Source organism: Rhinopithecus bieti, unplaced genomic scaffold (genome assembly GCF_001698545.2).
Source record: "Rhinopithecus bieti isolate Rb0 unplaced genomic scaffold, ASM169854v2 scaffold_6380, whole genome shotgun sequence".
In the NCBI taxonomy this organism is placed as follows: domain Eukaryota; kingdom Metazoa; phylum Chordata; class Mammalia; order Primates; family Cercopithecidae; genus Rhinopithecus; species Rhinopithecus bieti.
The window spans coordinates 12674739-12696294 of NW_016806642.1; the positions used below are offsets into that span (position 1 = coordinate 12674739).

General features: G+C 40.8%; 1 protein-coding gene across 1 annotated transcript in view; it reads right to left on the reverse strand.

Moving 5' to 3' along the window:
- The window catches only part of C8A (complement C8 alpha chain), a 64204-nt gene that overhangs the window by 30804 nt on the left and 11844 nt on the right, over positions 1-21556 (reverse strand). Inside the window, exons 2-7 of the mRNA XM_017877262.1 lie at positions 20600-20693; positions 12671-12815; positions 11547-11694; positions 6130-6319; positions 4089-4289; positions 1515-1755 (exon numbers count right to left, since the gene is read on the reverse strand). Coding sequence (XP_017732751.1) covers positions 1515-1755; positions 4089-4289; positions 6130-6319; positions 11547-11694; positions 12671-12815; positions 20600-20693 — 1019 coding nt within the window. The remainder of the gene's footprint in view (positions 1-1514; positions 1756-4088; positions 4290-6129; positions 6320-11546; positions 11695-12670; positions 12816-20599; positions 20694-21556) is intronic.

Consider the following 21556-nt stretch of genomic DNA (forward strand, 5'->3'; position numbering starts at 1 on the left):
TGTCTTTATAGTAGAATGATTTATAATCCTTTGGATGGGAGAAAAATTTTGCAATCTATCCATCTGACAAAGGGCTAATATCCAGAATCTGCAAGGAACTTAAACAAATTTACAAGAAAAAGACAATCCCATCAGAAAGTGAGCGAACGAAATGAGCAGACACTTCTCAAAAGAAGACATTTATGTGGCCAACAATCATATGAAAAAAAGCTCATCATCACTGGTCATTAGAGAAATGCAAATCAAAACCACAATGAGATACCATCTCATGCCAGTTAGAATGGTAATCATTAAAAACTCAAGAAACAACCAATGCCGGAGAGGATGTGGAGAAACAAGAATGCTTTTACACTGTTGGTGGGAGTATAAATTAGTTCAACCATTGTGGAAAATAGTGTGGCAATTCCTCAAGGATCTAGAACCAGAAATACCATTTGACCTAGCAATCCCATCACTGGAAAATTATTTTTTAAAGACTACCCAGTGTGGAATTTTATGTATGTGTTGAAGAAGAGGAGTAGCCAGCCTGGGCTGGTGCAGTCAAGGAAACTTCTTAAAGCTGGGAATTTGAACTTGGCTTTGCAATATGGATAGATCTCTCATCCTTCCTGTCACTCATTGAATAGGTCAGTGGTTCTCAAACTGTAGTAGCATCAGAAGAATCGCCTGGCGAACTTGTTAAAACACAGACAGCTGGACCCATTCCCAGTTTTTGATTTAGTTAGATTTGGGATGGCGACCTGAGAATTTACATTTCTAACAAGTTCCCAGGTGATGCTGTTCTGATGGTTGGGGCCCACACTTTGAGAACCACTGTTCTCCTAGGTTGGAGTAATATCATTAACGTGGTCGATGCTAATAGTCTTTATTCTTAGCCATTCAAGATGTTAAGCAAGGAAGTGATATAATCAGATCTGTGAAGTAGAAAGATTCATCTGGTGGCAATTATCAAGAATAGGTTGGAAGGGGTGAGCCCGCCGCCAGAGACCATTTAGGAGCTGATGCAGTAACAAGTGAAAGATGAGACCCCAGCTTACCTCATCAGGAGTGGAGATGGAGGACAGCGGAAGAATGAGAGAGAACTGAAGCACCTTAGAGATCTACCAGAGTGAAGGAGAAGGAGGAGTCTGAGATGAATCTAAGTTTCTAGCTTCACTGACTGACTGTGTGGTAGTTCCATTAACCAATAATACTGCATTTAAAACAAGTTTTCACATTTTAATTAACAAAATGCCCTCATTTTTTTTAAATAAAAGTAACTATGATACAATAGGAAGCATAAAGTTTTAGGGGGCTAGACAAGTCTGAGCTCAAATCCTGTTTGTGGTGCTTATTAGCAAGTCTCACTCTTCTGGATCTCAGTTCCCTGGGAATAATAATACTTATTCTATCCTATAGAGTTGTCCTAAAAACTAAATGAGATCACCCATGGCTCATAGTCAGTGCTTAGAAAACTTCAAACCATGACTTGGTGTCTGTGTTGACTACCGTGTACATAGAGCTGCTTTACTTACCAAGAGATTCCATTTTTGCTTTGTCAATCACCAGGATATATTCATAAGTGCCACCCATGGATCCAGATGTGATGTAATGGGTGCCATAGTCATTGATGAACTTGGCATACATGCCATAATTGTACTGATCTGGAAGCTCCATTAATGACTGCAGCATTCCTTCATCCAGCATAATGTTGTCCCTCCTCATCTTAAAATGGGCAGTCTGCACCTTTGTGAAGATTCTCATGAAAATGAATTTCTGCCAACAACCGCCATTGAATAAAGCAAAGGAAAAAAGAGAGCATATATGTTACCATTAGAAATAATGCAAAAGGTTGCTGGGTGCGATGGCTCATGCCTATAATCCCAGCACTTCAGGAGGCCGAAGCTGGCGGATCACGAGGTCAGGAGATTGAGACCATTCTGGCCAACATGGTGAAACCCCGTCTCCACTAAAAATACAAAAATTAGCTGGGCATGGTGGTGCATGCCTGTAATCCCAGCTACTCGGGAGGCTGAGGCAGGAGAATCACTTGAACCAGGGAGTCAGCGGTTGCAGTGAGCCGAGATTGCTCCAGCCTGGGGACAGACCAAAACTCCATCTCAAAAAAATAAAATAAAATAAAATAAATAAATAAATAGAAATAATGCAAAAAGTCAGCTTTTAGTAGCTGTAAGAAATACATATATATAAACACACATATGAACACAAATACATGTAACGGAGTACTACCATATTTCACAAGCACATATTTGGTACCAATGTATGCCAGACTTCCCCCACACCTCCATCTCTGTTCCCACTGCCCCTGCCTAGGTCAAGTTCTCATCAACTCTCACCTGGGTGAGCTACTACAATGGTTTCTTCATTGTGCTTCACCCTTCTGTTCTTTGCCCAATCCATTCCCACCCCCACACTTCTCCCAGTGCTAATCAAAGCATTGCATTGTGAAACTTCCTATGCTAATATTAAGTATCCATTAAAAATTGTGTTTAAGAGCCGGGCGCGGTGGCTCAAGCCTGTAATCCCAGCACTTTGGGAGGCCGAGACGGGTGAATCACAAGGTCAGGAGATCGAGACCATCCTGGCTAACCTAGTGAAACCCCGTCTCTACTAAAAAATACAAAAAACTAGCTGGGCGAGGTGGCGGGTGCCTGTAGTCCCAGCTACTCGGGAGGCTGAGGCAGGAGAATGGCGTGAACCCGAAAGGCGGAGCTTGCAGTGAGTGAGCCGAGATCTGGCCACTGCACTCCAGTTTGGGCGACAGAGCAAGACTCCGTCTCAAAAAAAAAAAAAAAAAAAAAAAAAAAAAATTGTGTTTAAGGTATCTTTAATGACATGCTGAAATGTCATTCAATTGAAGTTATTGAGCAAAGATCTACAATGCCTATAGCCGCATGCATTACACTAGGTGCAGAGGACATAATCTTGAATGAGATAGGCTCCTGCCCCCCTGGAGTTCATATTCCAATAGTAATCTTGAACTAAGTAATAAAGAAAAGCAGGGTTCTTATATAAAAAAAATAAGAGACAGCACTGGAAGAATTTTGGATTGGTTTTATAGGAAGATGGCCATCTATGGGCTTTACTTTCAGGCAATAGAAACCTTGATTCAAAGTGATGATGGAAGTTTGAGGAGTCCACATGCTTTTAGAAAAGTCCATATTAACATGCTACAGATAACCCTTAGAACAATATAGGACTTTATCTTCAGTTCAATAGCTCATTCTTTGGCAAAGCTCTAGGACTCAATTTATGTGTGCTGAGTAAGTTAATTTTTATAACTGTATTTTCATCATTCAAGATAATTTTTGAACCCCAACTGGATCCATAGTCTTGGTATTAATGCTATTGAGAATTTTAGTAAGCTTCTAATTAATTCAATAAATATTCCCCTGGCCACCTGATTACCTCTCCAACCTCACCACTCCGTTTTCCTTTCCCACTCTGTGTTTCAGCTGGCTGAAGTACTTTCAATCCCAAGTTTTTGTGTGGCTTCCTCATCTCCAGTCCCTCGCACATGCTGATTTCCATGTCTACAGCATCCTTCTGCCAACTTCTGTCTCCCTTTTTCTGGACAATTTGTACTAATCTTTAGATCTAAGCTTAGATGAATGTTCTTTCCTCAAGGAAGCGTTTCTTGACCCCTCAGGATGATAGGCACTTAAAGGTGAAGGTTTGCTGGAAAAATGAAATTTTTTTTTTCTGGCATACCAGCCCTTCTATCTTTTTGGAAAAGCAAGGCTTGCTTTACAATTCTTCCAAGCGAAATTTGGAGGGTCCAGCTGTTTCTCTTAAAACATTACCATTCTACACATTTCCCTATATGCTCCAGGTAACCACGAAAAAGGAAAGGGGGGGGCAAAGTGATAAGAATCCTAGTCTTATCATTGAATTTTATTCCCTTTGTGATTATTCTGTGTGCAAAAGCGTAATAAGAAAAACAAACCTGATTACCACTGATCAGACATTTCCAATTACACAAGCAAATTAAGGTTCAATTACTACTGTACTTTTTAATGCAATTAGGGTAATACGTGTTCAGTGTACATTATGGAATACTGTGAGACACAGACATTATGTTTGAATACCTTCTCATTATACTTGTTTAATTCTTTCAAGAATGAAGCATCTTCTGACTCGGATACACCTACACCCACCATTAAAGGGCTGCCAGCCGGGCCTACACCGATGGTCACTCCAAATGAGTCAGACTTGTCTTTTCTAACTTTAGAAAGAAGGTCATTTGCATTATCATACAACTCTGAGGAGATTCCAGTATCTGCCAGGGCCTGAAAAAAAAAAAATGAATAGATGTTAGCTTTGTGCACATACAGCCATTTCTCAATTCATATTTAATACTTAAATCTTTGCTTGGTAAAATACCTAAAATTTTAGATTACGGTAGGCAATTCTTTTATAAGGCAATCCAGTCATTAGACTGATACTTATTAAAATATAGAAAACACAGCATTGTTAGTGTTTAGTGGTACTGATAAAACATTTATACACCACATGTGCTTGCACACACACACACACACACGCACACACACAGATGATTCTGATCAAATGCTATATTGCTCTGAGCATGGATTTCTTTCTGGCTGGCTTATCCTTCCAGGAGAGAAGGCTGGCTTCTTGTCTTTGCAATAGTGAGATACAGAAAGCCACATATGGGAGGAGCCTGGAAAGAAAGAAGCAAAGGAAACCTGCAGATTATGATTGTCTTAGGCAGTGGTATACAGGATTTCATTTCTCTGCTGACTTGAACTGAGGCCTGGGCTTGGCCTTGTTTGAGTCAATGAAGTAAGCCTTAGGAGCCTGTGAGTAGTTTGCTCTGCAATCATGAGAGCATGTGTTGAAATGGAGCCTCCATTACCTTGAGTCTCTGAGTGTCTGTGATGGTCAGTTTCCTTTCTACCTTAGGGTGGACAAGTAGCATAAGCAAGGCGTTATTGCTTCAGCTGCTGAGATTTGAGAATTCTTTGTTCCCAAAGCACTTAGTCCATCTTGCTGATACATAGGCCCAAGACCTTCCTCGAGATTAGGAACATGGTGTGGTTTATGTCCTCCACATTGGTTTACCACTGGTCTGATAAAGAGTAGAGGTTGGAGTGGGGTTGGGGGAGCAAACTTCTTAAAAACAGACCCTATAAGCTTGGCCTTATTTTCTGTCAGTATTTTGTTCAGAATCCTAGGATCCTACTATCTCTCTCTAGAAAGTGAATAATCTATCTCCTCCTCTAAATGTTGTGCAGCCTGGACTCAGTTTAGACAGACCTAGGTTTGGGTCTTGTCTCTGCTACCAACTGCAGTGGAGTTTGATACTGACACTTTCTCCCTTTGTGTTTCTTTTTCTCAACATCTAAAATGAGGCAATGATAATATCTATCCCATTGTGTTGTGAGGGTTAAATAGTACAATTTGTGTGAAAGTAGAAGATCTGACACATGTTAAGCATTCAATGATGTTTGCTGTGTGGATGTTTCACCCAAAGGATGAGGGGTAAGAAAATTAACGGCCACGAGTAGGCTCTTGACTGATCATGAGCTCCAAGTGACCAAGAGACCACCAAATCGTGGGGATGGAGAGAGTCTTAGTGATTGTCAGCAATTTGCAAGCATTTTTATACAGAAGAACATTTGCTTCACACAAAATCACATACAAAGAGCCAAGACATGAAAATGATCAGTGTGAGATGCCCTTGGTGAAACAAAAGTATAGGTCTCAGATCCTGCTCATCTACGCCTTGTCCTGCCCCTTACTCTGCAGATTAGAAAACTGGGCCCAAGGAGGGCAGTGGGTTAGCTGCTAACAGTCTTGTATATAGTCTAACAGAGCCACAACTTGGAAATAGGTCTTCTGATTGGCAGCCCAGAGAATAGGGCCTCAGATCTATTTTACTGATTTTGGAATGGAGCCAAGATTTAACAGGTGGGTAGCCACATTTATGATCTGCCTCTCAGCACCCTTCAACACTAAGTATGTGTGGGGATGGGTATGAAGAAGACTCCAGCCACCAGCAAACTATAGAAAACAAAAGCTTCCAGAGCAAGCAATCTCCACCAATAGGCCTCTGCCTCTCTGCCACCTACACCACAGTGGCCTGAAAGCCTCCCTGTTCAGACTTACTTCAAAGTGGTACTTCAGGAAGTTGTAGGGTTTCCGAAAGTATTTCTCATCATCTCCATAGTAAATACGTTCACACGTGGGGTCATATCGAAGCTCCCTCCATTCCCCATTGTATACCGTCTCACACTGGCCCCCATAGTAAGTGGCATCGTACACACTCTGAGCATCTTCCTGGGTCAGGATATTGTACCTACATTGAACAAAGCAGTTTCTAAATAGCTAGTGGATGCTGGGTTTTATACCTGGGTGATGGGATGATCGGTGTATTAAACCACCATGGCACATGTTTTCCTGTATAACAAACCTGCACATCCTGCATATGTACCCCTGAACTTAAAATAAAAGTTGGAAATTAAAAAGCAAAAGCAGCTTTTAGGAGAGAGAATTAGAAAGGCAAGGTGGCATACAATGTCATCTTCTGAAAGATGCTGTAGCTGGTTCAAGTAATGGTTTCTCAACCTATGTTCTGTGGAGCCCTGGGGTTCCTCCAAGTAGCTTATGGGCCACTTTAGGTAACACTTGGAGACTAAATGGGCTGGCCTGAGCCTTCAGTTTTCCTTTATGTAGATCATCTAGACAGTCCTATTTAGCATCTAGAATCATATTGCCACATAAGCAGCCCTAAATATTTGCTGAATAAGTTAGAGAAGAATATGTGCAATTATCAGGAATCCAAGGGCAGCAGCCAGACAGTCTGGGCTCATTTCCCATCTCTGCCACATTTAGCTGTGTGACCTCAGTCATATCATTTAGCCTCTCTGTGCCTCAGTTTAGTCATTTGTAAAAAGCAGTTCTTAAATACTACTGCCCTCATAGAGTTAAATGAGTTGAAACATGTAGAGAAATCATAATTGTGCTCAGCATATACATCAAGGACTGAATAAAGGTTGCTGTTATGGTAATTGTTAGTATTAAGTATAATTGTTAGTATAAGAGCTCTGCTGATAAAAAAATAACTTTGAAATATTGGATGCAATTCATAGTGCTAAGGTCGAGAATCTAATCCTCAGAAAGGCCATTATCTTTGAGGCAGCATGGGATATTGGAAGCTGCACAGTTTAAAAGTCAGGGAGACTCCTGTTTAATTTCCAGCTTTGCCACTTACTAACTGTGTGACTTTGAACACAGTCTAGAAGCTCTCTGCATTTCATTTTCCTCATTTAAAGAACAGACATAATAATACCTACCTCTCATGGTTTTTGTGAAGCTGAAAGTATGAAACTAAAACAGCAGTAAAGTACATATTAGGCATTCAACAAATTATACTTACTTTTCCCTAGCCCCATACTCTTCCAGAAATATTTCTCCATACTTCCCTTTCTACAGTATTTAAAAATCATCAGCCCAGGTTCCATGTTTTAGGATATGGATGGTTTTACCATATTCAGGTAAAATAATGTCAAGCAGATGAAATACAACTTAAATTTTCTAGAAAGGGAAAGTTAACAGAACAAAAACAGTAGAGTTGGCTAAGAGTTCTAAGACCTGACAATCAAAGCCTCTTATGTTACAGACAATATAGTTATTGCTTGTTTTTTGTCTCTCAAATTTCTATTTAACCTGAAGGAGCTAACTCAAATGTTGTCTTCTGTCAACAGCCTTCTTTGAATGCTCTGGAGGGACTGCTGTTTCCTCCTCTGTGTTCCCAAGGCATGCAGTGACTACCTGTAGCATAGCGATCATCATGATTGTTGACGGCCTCTGTGAAAAGGCACAAGGCAGGAAAGGAGCAGGGGATAAATTGCGAATAAAATCCACCTCAAAGGAATAAGTGGATAATTATAGAGCACCTGGCAGATTGTAGAAATTCAATGTGTGTTAACTTCCTTTTTCTCTTTCTTTCTCCTTCTCTTTCTTCATATTAGTATAAGTGATGTAATAATAGCTACAATAAATTGAATACATACTGTAGTAGATATTTAGCATATATTAGCTTTCAACCTCATGACAACTTTGCAAATGCAGAAATTGAAGATCAGAAAAATTAAATAACTTGCCTCTAGTCATAGCTGGATTTGTTTCCTAGATTTTGTTGATAGTAAAATCTGGGTTCCTTTCCCTCTACTTGCCCTGAAGTTTCTATCTTCCTAACCATTGAACATGTTTCTGCCTGTGGCTTATAAATATAGCCTCTTAACAGACCGAAAAAAACTCAAAGAAACAGTATTCCCTAAGAGTGTACTATAATCTCTAAGCATGAAGCCTATATATATTTGGAAAAGCTGGTTGTGAAAGCCCCAGTTAAAAGGGAAAGGTGTAGTCAAAGAAGTTCTACCTTTTGGAAATCTACTATGCAGAAATAATCACACATGTGTACAAAACTACGTGTACAAGAATGTCCACAACGCATTGTTTGTACTAGAAAAATATGGGAAATAATCTAATTATCTTTCAATAGGAAGTAGTCAAATAAATTATTACATAATTATACTATAGATGACGAGTTGGAAATTATTTTTTTAATAAAGGACCAGATAGTAAATGTTTTAAGCTTTGCAGGTCACAAGGCTGTGTTGCAACTACTCAACTCTGTTATCGCAGGGTGAAATCTGTGTTCCAATAAAACTTTATTTGTAAGAACAGCAGGCTGAATTTGGCCTTCAGGCCATAGTTTGCTGACTATGTTATAGAAGAATATGATGCTTATTAAAAAAAGATAGAAATTTTGAGGGAAATCTTAAAACTATACTATTAAGTAAAAACACGCAAGTTACAGACGATATGTATAGCACAATCATACTTACGTAAAATATACCTGTGTCTAGAATGCCCAGTACACATAGGTATATTTACTATGTAATGCATATTGTCAATGCATTTTTTACGTAATCTGGAAGTATCTTCACCAAGCTGTTAACATGGGTCAGCTCTAGGGAGGGAACGGAGAGAGGGCTGTTGGATGGAGTGCAGGCAAGAGAGGATGGAAGAAAACTCTCAGTTTTTATTTCAAACAGGTATTACTTCTCTAACAATAAGTAAACATTTTAATCTGGGAAATGAATTAGAAAAAAATAAGAGCATGAAGGGCCTCTGAGATCTGAGATAAATAGAAGAACCATCAAACATCAGTGGTTGGAGTGGAGCAGGACCATTTTACTAGTTTCAGTATTCAGTGTGGGTGAAGCACACTGTTCAGAAAGTGTATTTGAAACGTTTCTAGTTAAATCATGTGGGAGATCCATGGTCTGCCAATAAGGAAGGGATTATTTTTCATTTCAGCATGTCAATATTTCACACTTCTATTGTTTATTCTACAGTCACTTTTGAAATCAACAAGAATCCCCTTTTATTGATGTTACGGGATTGGATTACGTCTCCCCAACATTCATGTGTTGAAGTTTTAACTCCCAAAGCCTCAGAGTGTGAGTATATTTGGAGGCAGAGTCCTTAAAGGGGTAATTGAGTTACAATGAGGTCATTATGGTGGGCTGTTATCCAATGTGAGTGGTGCTCTTATAGGAAGGGGAAATGAGGACACAGATATGTACAGAGGGAAGAACATGTGCAGACACAGGAAGAGGGCAGCCATCAGCAAGCCAAGGAGAGAGGCCTCAGAAGAAACCACTCTGCTGACACCCTGACTTCAGACTTCTAGTCTCCAGAATTGTGAGAAAGTAAATTTCTGCTGTTTAAGCCACTCAAGATGTGGTGTTTTGTTACGGCAATCCCAGCAAACTAACACTGCTGGTATGAAAGAACACAGAATTTTCTCATCTTTTTATGTGTGTATATCTACATGCACTTACAGAGGTCAATTCCATCAAGTAGGTGGGCTGTGATCTCAGAGCAATTAACCATAATGAATGAGGGCTGCATTCCATGGAACCCCCACTTGTCCTTGAGTGGGCTGCAACAGGGCTGAGTCACTCTGTGACAGTTACTACATGTCCTCATTTCCTTATCTGTAAAGATCCAGCTGATCATATTGATTTGTTTCAATTCAACCAATATTCAGTGAGAGGCTATAGGACAAGCTCTGACACGGGGACCAAGGAGATGAAAAAGCTGAGTCAGAAACAACCTCTGCCCTCAAAGAGTTTATTTTCAAGTTAGGAGACAAGACCCCAGGCAAAAACAGAGTGACAGTACTAGAATGTCACTCTGAGCTAAGCCCTATTCTGGTACTGGAGAAGCAGAGATGACAAGGAGCCCCTAGCCTGGGCAGATAGACACCCCAACAGACGTCCCCAGCCCTGTTGGGTAAGAGCTGTGAGAATAAGACTTGCAGGAGGCTCTGGGAGCCATGGGAGGGGACTAAGTCAATCTAGGCAAAGTCAAGAGCAGGGGAGGGGGCTGTTACAAAGACTACCTAGGGGAGATGGTACCTCAGTGTACTAGTCTGCAGGGGCTGCCACAACAAAATACCATAGACTAGGTGCCCTACACAACAGAAATTAATTTTCTCGTGGTTCTGGAGGCTAAGAGTCCAAGATCAAGGTGCTGTCAGGGTTGCTTTCTGCTGGAGGTTCTCTTCCTGTCTCAAAGACAGCCGCCTTTTTGCTGTGTCCTTACATGTCTCATTCGCTATGCATGTGTGGAAAGAGAGAGATCGCTGGTATATCTTTCTCTTCTTATAAAGCCACCAGTCCTCTTGAATTAGGGTCCTACCCTATGACCTCATTTAATCTTAATTACCTCTTTAAAATCCCTATTTCCTAATTCAGTCACATTAGGAGTTAGAGCTTCAATATATAAATGTGGGTGTAAGAGGAGACACAATTCAGTGCAGAACATTAGATAAGGAGTTACCCAGGTAGGAATTTGGGAAAGAATATTCCAGGAAGAAGGAACCAAATTGCTTAAGGCTTAGAAGGAAAGAGTGTGATGCATTCAAGGAACTGAACCTGAACATAAGGTGAATGAAGAGAAGTTAGAATCGAGGCTGATTTCCTCTCAACAGATAAAGACACTGTGCCCTGAGAGGTTTAAGTGAGCAATGGGAAAGTGGGGGTTAAAGCCCCTCTCTGTCTCACCCTGAGCCCATTTTCTTTATACTGTGTCACACCATTAGCCCTGGTTATTGCAAGCCTCTACAGTGCAAAGCAGACTGTGAACAGGGCTGTTGGAAAGGAAAGGGCTGAGACCAGAGAAGAGCTATCTTTCTGAAACATCAGGAAGGCTTCATGGAAGCTGTGGCTTCTTAAATGGGCCTTAGAAACAACATTGGGGTGAAGGGAGATGAGCAGTAGGGTAGGTGTACTAAAAGGAGGACTCTCAGGCAGAGACATGGGGAGATAGTATGGGCAGTGTCACATAGGCAGGACTGGGCAAGTCATCTCTGGGGACAATGAGAGTAGCTCACAGCATGCACTCCAGAGGAACCCTCCAAAATGGCCCCCTTCTGTCCTCAAAACTAATGCTCACAATTAAAGACAAATCATTCCCTGCTCCTAAATAGCTAGTAGGCAGGCCCTCACCCCAAGGCTGCCTTCTGTGATCCTGGAATTGGTTCGTACTGGCTGCAGTCTTCGTCAATGGCCCTGACATCTTCACAGTCGTCCTCATCAGAGCCATCAAGGCAGTCCTGTTCTCCATTGCACACAAGGTGGCGTTTCAGGCAGCGATCTGGAGAGGAGAGACTGTGGCTACTCCCAGGGTTCCCCTATCCCTCCAGACCCACACCCACAATCAGTAAGTCCTTTCTGCCTCAGAAATAAACCTCCCATCTGTACCATCCTCTTTCTGTTCTCACTGCCTCTGCCTTCCTTCCAGCCTCATGAGCTCCCGCCTGCAGTCCCCCAGCTTGGGCATTGCCTGAGTTTCTGTCTCTCTCTAATTCTCCATATTGCAGCCCTAGTAATCTTTCTAAGATGCCAGTCTGCCTATGTAATCCCTTGCTCAGTATCCTCCAGTGGCTCTCCATTCCTCTTCTTCCAAATGTCACAGTCTGGACCCTACCTGCCCATCACCTACCTGCCCATCACCTACCTCTCTTCCCAAAGCCCTGATGCTGCAAACATTCTGGGCTGATTGGGAGTCTCTGACCCCCATGCTTTTGTACATTCTTTCTCCTAGAAAGTTCCATTTTGTTTCACAAGTCTCTACTCAACTACCATTTTAAAGCCCACCCAGACTGCCCAAAGCAGATTTGGGAACCTCCTGCTAGAAAGTCCCACTAGACCGTGCACATGTATGTGCCCATGGCTATCACACAGTATTGTAATTAACTCCTTCTACGTCTCCAGACTAGGAGTACATCAAGGTAAGGTGCATGATTTTTTTCATGTTTGTATTAATAGCAGGTAGCTTACTCCCTGGCACATAATATGTGGCCAATAATATTTGTTCAATGAGTGGATGAATGAATGAATTGTATCTTTTTCTAAATGAATCAACAGATGTTCCTACAAAGTTGAATCAAAATTACTTGGGCTGCTGGCTTGGCTTAAAATGCAGATTCCTGGGACCCATCCCAAACCTACAGAATGGCAACCTCGAGAGGAAGGGCTCAGGAGTATGCATTTTAATAAGCTCCCTGGGGAAGTGTTTCACATGTCACTTTTGAGAGGCACAGCTGTTATCCTGCTGGAATGCTACTCACCTGTCTCCTTACACTGGAAATCCTGTCCACACCGTGCTTGCCTTATACAAGGTATAGAACTGGAGCAGCTGGCTTGATCCCAGACATCACCACTGCAGATGGTTCCCCCAAACTTGTTTGGCTGCAAGAGGCTCCGGTATCGGTACTAAATCGGATTTTGAACCAGAAACATTCTTGTCAATTAATCAATCAATCAATCAACCAAGATTTGTGCAGCCAGGTCTCAGCTCAACATAAGAAATAATTATCTAATGATTGAGAGCCTTCTGCAAAGCTGTCTTTTGAGGGATGAGTGTGCGTAAACAGGGGTGTGTCACCAGAAGTGGCACAATCACCCACTGGAATGTTGAATAGGGCCTCCAAACGTCAAATGAAAGGCTTGGACAAGATATTTCTAGGGTCTTCCTACTTACTAGGAAGAACCTCTGTTCCCTCTTCTTGAAGAATTTAAATTCCTATTCATCTTTCAGTAACATTCTGCAGGTTGCTCACTACCTCTCTACTAGCACTTGGTATATGAAGTTGCAATTGAGTATCCATGTAGTTCTCCATCTCTCCCACCAGACTGTGAGCAATTTGCATATTGGGGGTGGGGAAGAGAGGACCATGTCTTATTTGGCTTTGTACGCTTGGCACTTGATCTAGGGTCAGGTACTCAAGAGGCATGTTTAGAAGACATCTGTTGCTTTTTACTTGCAACATTTCTTCTGGTCCTGGAATTCACCTCTTTCTTTGGGATGTATCTCCTATGGTTCAGGTGGGAATGACCTCACCTCCTCAGTCACAGGGATGTGTGGGTATGAACCAGGCCTGGTCCATCAAATCATCACATCTGCCTAGTTGTAATCATTGCTTCAGGGATTGGCACATAACTCAACCCCATCCAATCAAGTTCTCTCTGGGCATTTTCTTTTACAAAGAGACAGCTTCTTTTTCCTGGAATTGTTGGAAACAATTGTAGATGCCTTGCCTATTATGCAGAAAGCACCCATCCAAGAGATAGAGAGACAAAGAGAGACAAAGAGAGCTCTTAAGGCATCATCTGAGTCCCTGGGTCCACCTTTGACTGCAGATAAATAGACACTTGACAGAAGGAAGAATTAAAATGCATGCCAATCTTGGGACTTTAGAGTTTCATAATCATGTTTTCTGTATAGTGTAGTGTCAGGCACTAGTGTAGAAGGAGGAAGCTGAATTCAGAGAGACATGAGGTTCTATTCCTGCCTTCAAGAAGCTTAGAGTCTAGCTGAGGACATAAAATGTGTAATAACACAAAATATGCAGCACGGATAGCAACCACACAGTGGCCGATAAGGAAATGTGCAACCCTGTATTTCCTGGTGCCTCTCTCCCTGGCTCAACCCACAGGCCCCTTCCTTTAAGAATGTTAGTGTGTAGGTGAGAAAGCAGTGATTTGAGCAGCAAAAGAAGTGGGTTTCCTACCTCAATCAATTTCTTACTTGCCGTGTGAAGTGTCAGTGTCTGGTACTTCGTTGCTCAGTTTCTAAATCTGTGCAATGAGGTGGGTGAGCTAAATGACTTACCTAATTATAATGACTAATATCCTTTCACCTGTGTCCTGAAGTTGACAGAGCATGGACATGAAGATTAGATGGAGTTGGGTTCAGGTCCCAGATATTCTTACCAACTGCCCATGGGCAAGCCACTTCCCTTTTCTGAGCTTCTGTCTTCCAGTGTGTGAAATGGGTGTAATGGCACTTTCCCTTGAAAGGACTGTGTGATCTCTGAGAAAGAGAAGGTGTGAAGAAGCCCCCAGCCCTGTGTCTGGTATATTATCGGTGCTCAATAAGCAGAGGTGGTTTTCACATTGTTATTGTAATCCATACAGTCTTTCCAGGTGATTCCACGGGTGATTTGTGGAGCAGTGCAGCTTGCTCTCTTCTTGCCCACCTTTGTCTCCTTAGCTGCTCATTAGCAAAGTGGTAAAGGTAGCAAGGAGAGGTGAAGATCAAACCTGTCCATAGGCCTGTCCTGCCTTTCAGTTAATAACAGCAGTAACAGATTTGTAAACTCTGTGGGAAGAGACTGTAATTAATGACCAGTTGGAGAATATCAGTATATTTTAATTCTTCACCCACACTCTTGCCCCTCAGCACAGCAAATAAAGGAGTGATCAGCATGGAAACGTAGAGCCAATTTTCTTGCTTTCTTTTTTCTTCTTCCCCTCTCTTTATGTCAGTTTATTTCTAGACGTGCCTTCCAAGAACACGGGTTTATCTGTTACTTCCTCTGTTTCGAACTGTTTAGTCATTCGCATTCTTTGAAGTGTAACTGCTATCCACGTTAAATACATTTCTGTAATTTCCTGACATGACACTATGACTTCAGCCAAATATATCTTGTTCATTGTTCCTAAACATACTATGTTTATTTCTGGCTATAGACTCTTGTTCATGGTTTTTCTTCTTAGGATGACTTCTCATCTCACTTTCAAATCTTTCCTTCCTTTAAAATACAGCTTAAAGCCTGTTTTCCACCATGAGGTCTTTTAGAACTGTTCAGCCTCTTTCCCGCAATTCATACCCCAAAGGTTTGACTTTCTTGTGAACTCGTATAGATCTTATTGTCTCCATTTTCTGCTTGAAACTGAAGATATATTATCTTAAATATATTTTCTGTAATTTTCTTTTATCATCAACTAATGTTACACGTTATTTGAAGGAAAACGTCTCAGACTTTTTAACATGGCCAGCACTGAGTAGATATCCAGTCAATGTCATAAGGAGAATGGAATATCTAACAAGGACATTATGCATGGAATACTGCTCTCCAACTCAGATGACTGTTTGCCATTAGGTGACATCTATTTTGATTACAGCTTTTTATTATGAATATGTTGTGCTTATAATTCCACTTCATTGAGAATGAGGTTGGGAATGAATTGTAAAGGTATTTATCCAAGGTCCAAAGAAAGAAAACATTGCTGCTTGGAATATTGCAGTTAGGTCATTCTAAACTCCATTTTTGCTTCTTTGACTAAAGAGCAAATTTGAGCCTGAAAACTGGTGCAAGGATACCTTAGCATATCTGTTGTACATGTTATAGGGTGAGGAGTTCACAGTTAAATGAGCAACAGGGATCTGGCACATGTCACTGTTCTGCAGTGCTTTCATGGTGACTTATAGGAACAGATTTAATATGGTTTAGTAAGGGCTTGAGCTTCTCCAAATAAATAACACACAATGTTATCTGAAATCAGACACAGTAGGTACTTGCCTTTGAGTACTCTTTCTTTGAATTAGCAGCCAATTTTCTCTATTACTCTAAAAATTATATTAGATTTTTAAAACCTATAGCTACCAATTTGATAATGGTGATGGTGGCTACCAAGTATTGAGCGCCTACTATTGGCCAAACACTTTACATTCCTATGTTATTTAATCTTCACAAGTTTATGAAGTTAAGTATACTATGGGAATCCCATTTTGAGCTGAGTTAGAATTCCAGCTCTGCCACCTACTGTATATGCATCACTGGGCCAACTACTTAACACCTCTGATCCTGTTTTCTCATTTTTAAATGAAATATATCTGAGAACATTGCAAAGATTCATAATAATACATGCAAAGAAATCATCACTTTGCCTGGTTTCTGATATACACTCAGTAAAAGTAGTTATCAGTGTCATCATCATTCTTGTATCCAGCTGTTGGGCTACTTCAAAAGGAATTGAAGCGACCACTATGTCACTCATTACGCTCCAGGATGGTTCAGCGGGAGGCAGTACTCTGGAGGGGTCAGCCGCAGAAGCTTTTTGGAGTCAGACTGACCAAGTTTTAAATCAAGGCTCTGTCATGTTCTTAATGGGTGACCTAAACAAAGTGGATGATGATGTCTGTCATTTACAGTTGGCTGTGAAAGTCAAACAAGATAATTTATTTAAGGCATTTGCACAATTGTCTGGGACATAGAAATTATTTAATAAATGGTGACTATTGCCATTGTCATCCTTCCTATAGTATCTATACTGGGAATGATGGTGTAAGCCATAAGGTTCATTCCCATTGATTCCCTATTTTCTAGGTTGCTATCAAATAATGAAGATATTTATGTGGCAGGAAGATTGGTGCCAATATTCCCTTAGGGACTTGTCCATGCTATTGCCTGTGGTTGGGATCATTAAGACACAATTTTCTTTTCTAACTGGTAGATAATGTTTCCTTCCAGAAATGTACATCTTTGTTTGGATGATTTTGAGAAGAAGAAACACACTAATAAAAAAAAACTAGGGTGGTCTTTCACTTAATTAACAGAATTAATTATTTTAAGGATTACTTTAAAACACATGTATTTTGAGTCACTAAGTAAATAATTCTATTCAGATTTAACTGCAAGTCATTGTCTTGTGCTACTTGCTGTCTAAACTGAAATAAATAAGAAAAATTTAATTTAGGATGTATAACAGGTTGTTTAATGGCCACACAAAGATATCGAGTCCTAATTTATGGAACCTGTAAATTTTACCTTATTCAGAAAGCTGGCCATTGCAGACATCATTAAAGTTTTTGAGATGAGGATATTACCTTGGATTGTCTGGATAGCACTAAGTGTCATCACAGTGTCTTTGTAAGAAGAAGGCAGAGAGAGATTACAGGCAGATACACAGAGCAGAAGACTCACAGATGAGGCAACAACGTGACCAGGGAGGCAGAGATCGCAGTGATTCAGCCACAAGGTAAGGATTGTCAATGCCACCAGAAGCTGGAAGAGGCAAATATTAGGTTGCTACAAAAGTAATTGTGTGCATGTGTCTTTGTAGTAGAATCAATAGCAAAGACTTGGAATCAACCCAAATGTCCATCTGTGACAGACTGGATTAAGAAAAATGTTGGCACATAGACAGCATGGAATACTATGACAGGCCATAAAAAGGATGAGTTTGCGTCCTTTGTATGTAGGGACATGGATTGCAGCTGGAACCATCATTCTTAGCAAACTGTCAGCAAGAACAGAAACAAACCCGCATGTTCTCACTCATAGATGGGAACTGAACAATGAGATCACTTGGACTCCGGGAAGGGGAACATCACAGCACTGGGGCCTATCAATAGGGGAGGGGGGAGCCGGGGGGGAGGATTGCCATTGGGATTATACATGATATAAATGATGAATTGATGGGTGCTCGACGAGTTGATGGGTGGCAGCACCAACATGGCAGCAAATAATACATATTGCTAACAAACCTGCACATTAATGGCATGCACATGTACCCTAGAACTTAAAGTATAATAAAAAAAAAATAAAATAAATAAAATAAAACTGTTATAAACTAAAAAAAAAAAAAAGTAATTGTGGTTTTTGCTGTTACTTACTGCCAAAACTGCAATTACTTTTGCACCAACCTAATAACAGAGTCCTTTCTAGCGCCTTTAAGAGGGAGCATGGTTCTGCTGATACCCTGATTTCAGACTTCTGGCTTTCAGAACTGTAAGAGAATACATTTCTGTTGTTTTAAGCCACCAAGTTTGTGGGAATTTGTTCCGGCGGACTCAAGAAACTAATGCAGGATGTCAGAGCAAAATGAGCATGTAGGGATCAAACACGTTTAAACAGGAACAATCTAAAATTCTTCAGCACTTCTCAGAGATGAGTGAGGTAGAGTAACAAATTTCAGACTTTCATGTTGAATGAATTAGGTCAAACTTGTGTGTGTTCCACCACTTACTGCTATGCAATTTTGAATAACTCATCAGAAACATTCACAGAGCACCTCTCTGTCTGAATGGTGGGTCTGGAGGCAGGATGACCATTTGCAAACTTTGCAAGATCTCAGGTGAGGAAAAAGCAGGGATTAATTTAGGGCAATGGGACTGGGGATGAAGAGGAAGGCAGAGATAATTATTAGAAAAACAGCTGGCACTCCACAAATTAAAACTCTAATGAGATACTATCCTACTCCTGAAAGAATGGCCATAATTTAAAAATCAAAAATAATAGTTGTTGACATGGATGTGGTGAAAAGTGAACTCTTTTACACTGCTGGTGGCAGTGTCAACTAGTACAACCATTATGGAAAACATTGTGGAGATTTCCTAAAGAACTAAAAGTAGAACTACCATTCAATCTAGCAATCTCACTACTGGGTATCTACCTAAAGGGAGAAAAAAAAAGTCATTATATACAAAAAAGACTGCGATGCATGTTTATAGTAGCAAAATTCACAATTGGAAAATATGGAAACAACCTAAATGCCCATCAACCAACGAGTGGATAAAGAAAATGTGGTACATATACACCATGGAATACTACTCAACCATAAAATGGAATGAAATGAATGGCCTTTGCAGCAACTTGGATGGACTTGGAGGCCATTATTGTAAGTGAAGTAACTCAGGAATTGAAAACCAAATATCATATCTTCTCACTTATAAGTGGGAGCTAAGCTACGAGGATGCAAAGGCACAGGAATAATATAATGGACTTTGGGGACTTGGGGGGAAGGGTGGGGAGGGTGAGGGATAAAAGACTACACACTGGGTACAGTGTATACTGCTCGGGTGATGGGTGCACCAAAATCTCAGAAATCACCGTGAAAGAACTTAACCATGTAACCAAAACCCACGTTTCCCAAAAGCTACTGAAATAAAAATGAAAAAATAAAAGAAGGAAAACATCTGGAATTCCTTAAACATGTATTCTGAGCCAGATGCATGAGAAGGGTTCTGTGTGCATTACTCGTGTATTTCTCATAACAATTCTAGAAAGTAGGTACTCCTACTACTCCAATTTATGCGTAAGGAAACTGAGCACAGAGATGATTAAAAATATTCCCAAAGTAACAACGCAGATAAGAGGCAAAGCCAGATCTAAACTGCGGAACTGAATCTTAACACTGAAACTTGGCAGTAGTGTGCTAATAGACAAGGTTCAGGCAGTGAGTGGTATGCCAAGTGGGGAAGGGAGTATCTAATAGAGGCATGTATGTCTGAAGGGAATTTTAAAACAATAATAAAACAGACTAGAAGTTACACTGTGTTTTATTATGTATTTATTTATTTACGAGACAGATTCTGGCTCTGTCACCTAAGCTGGAGTGCAGTGGCACAATCCAAGCTCATGACAGCCTCCAACGCCTGGGCTCAAGTGATCCTCCTGTCTCAGCCTCCTGAGTAGCTGGGACTCTGGGTGTGCACCGCTATGCCCAGCTAATTTTGTGTGTGTGCATATTTTTTGTAGAGAGCAAGTCTTGTTATGTTGCCGAGGCTGGTCTTGAACTCCTGGGCTCAAGTAATCCTCCTGCCTCAGCCTCCCAAAGTGCTAGGATTACAGATGTGAGCCACCACACACGGCTGACTACGTTTTATTATCACTGTGAGCCAGGGATTCTGAACAAAGTCAGAATTTTAATGCTCCCCTCTGCCTGAGTGGAGGGCTCCCAACATCCCTCCTTTTCATATGTCAATGGTATTAGGGATCATTTTGAACTATTCAAAACCATTTAGATGGGCAAAGTAGACACACCTCTGTTCATTGGGTGTGTTGGTCTTTTCCATAGATGAAAATGGAATTCTCAAGAACACAACTGGGACATCCCCTGGATTATCTCATCTCCTCATGGGCAGTTTGCTATTTTATTTCTAAGCGATTAGTTCCTCCAGAAGACTCTCATTAGTGGGCAATAGATTTGCCACGACTCAGACAGAAATAAACGTGCCTATGTACAGATAGCGACTTTTCTGCCTATGAGCCATAACACACATCTTTTGCAGCCTCACTCAACACTACCCTACAAACAAAATCGAGAGACACAGAAACAAATTTCACCGTCCGTGTACAATGGCTTTCAAACAACAATTTCTAGACCCAGTTTCTCCCCAGGCCCCTAGACATAGTGATCTGCTTAATCTCCATTTGAATGCCCAATACACACATCAAATATGAAATGCCCCAAAACCGGTTGTGTCTTACCTTTTTGTCCTGGCATGGAAAGCAATCTGTCCACTCTGACCAGTTGCTCAGCTGGCAGGTAACTGCTGCGGGTGTGGCTGCCCGTCTTACTCTCCTAAAGAAAGAAAAAATTCCTGCATCAATTTTGAGATGCAAAATTTAAGCAAATGATAAAGCTGTGCACATTTTCCTTCCAGTAAAACATGGTTTGAAAGAAATGAGGAATGAACATCTATTGTACTCCTACTTTATGTAGAAATGCCAACAGAAATGAGAGAGTGTATGGTGCTAGAGGGTTTATATAAATTATCCCTTTAATACCATATCAGTCCCCCATGCATCAAATTATTATAATTTTAGAGAGAAGAATATTAAAGAGGGTTAACAATTTTTGAAGAGCCAAAGTAGCAGAAAGCTCAGTGGTTAAGAATGTGGAGTCTGGGGTAAGAGGATTGGGTTTGAATCTTAACCACCACTTGCTGACTTTGAAAACTTGAGTAAATTACTTAATATCTCTGAACTACAGCTTTCTCCTCTGTAAAACTACGCTAAAAATAACATTACCTAAAAGGGTTATTGAAAGTGTATTGAAATGCTTATGAAAGGTTTACTACAAGATGACTTTCATTATTACATGCTGGGAGATTATGTGGATTATCTCATTTAATCCCTATAACAATCCTTGGAGATAAATATTATTAGATCTATTTTATGTACAGTGTAAGAAAGCTGGGATTCCTAAAAGCTAAATAGCCCTGAAGTCATAGCCCAGGAACGACAGAGGCAAAATTGGAACTGGTTGGTTTGATGGCAAAGCCCGTTACCTGCTCCTCAACATGCTACTGCCTCATTTTATGAATCAGCCAACAGACGTGAGAGAGTGTATCTCCAAGCCCACGATCCTTCTCTTGCCCCATGCTTCCCCCTCACCAATTAAAAAGCCTACTCAGGGAAAAGGGGACAAGCCACAAGCTTGCC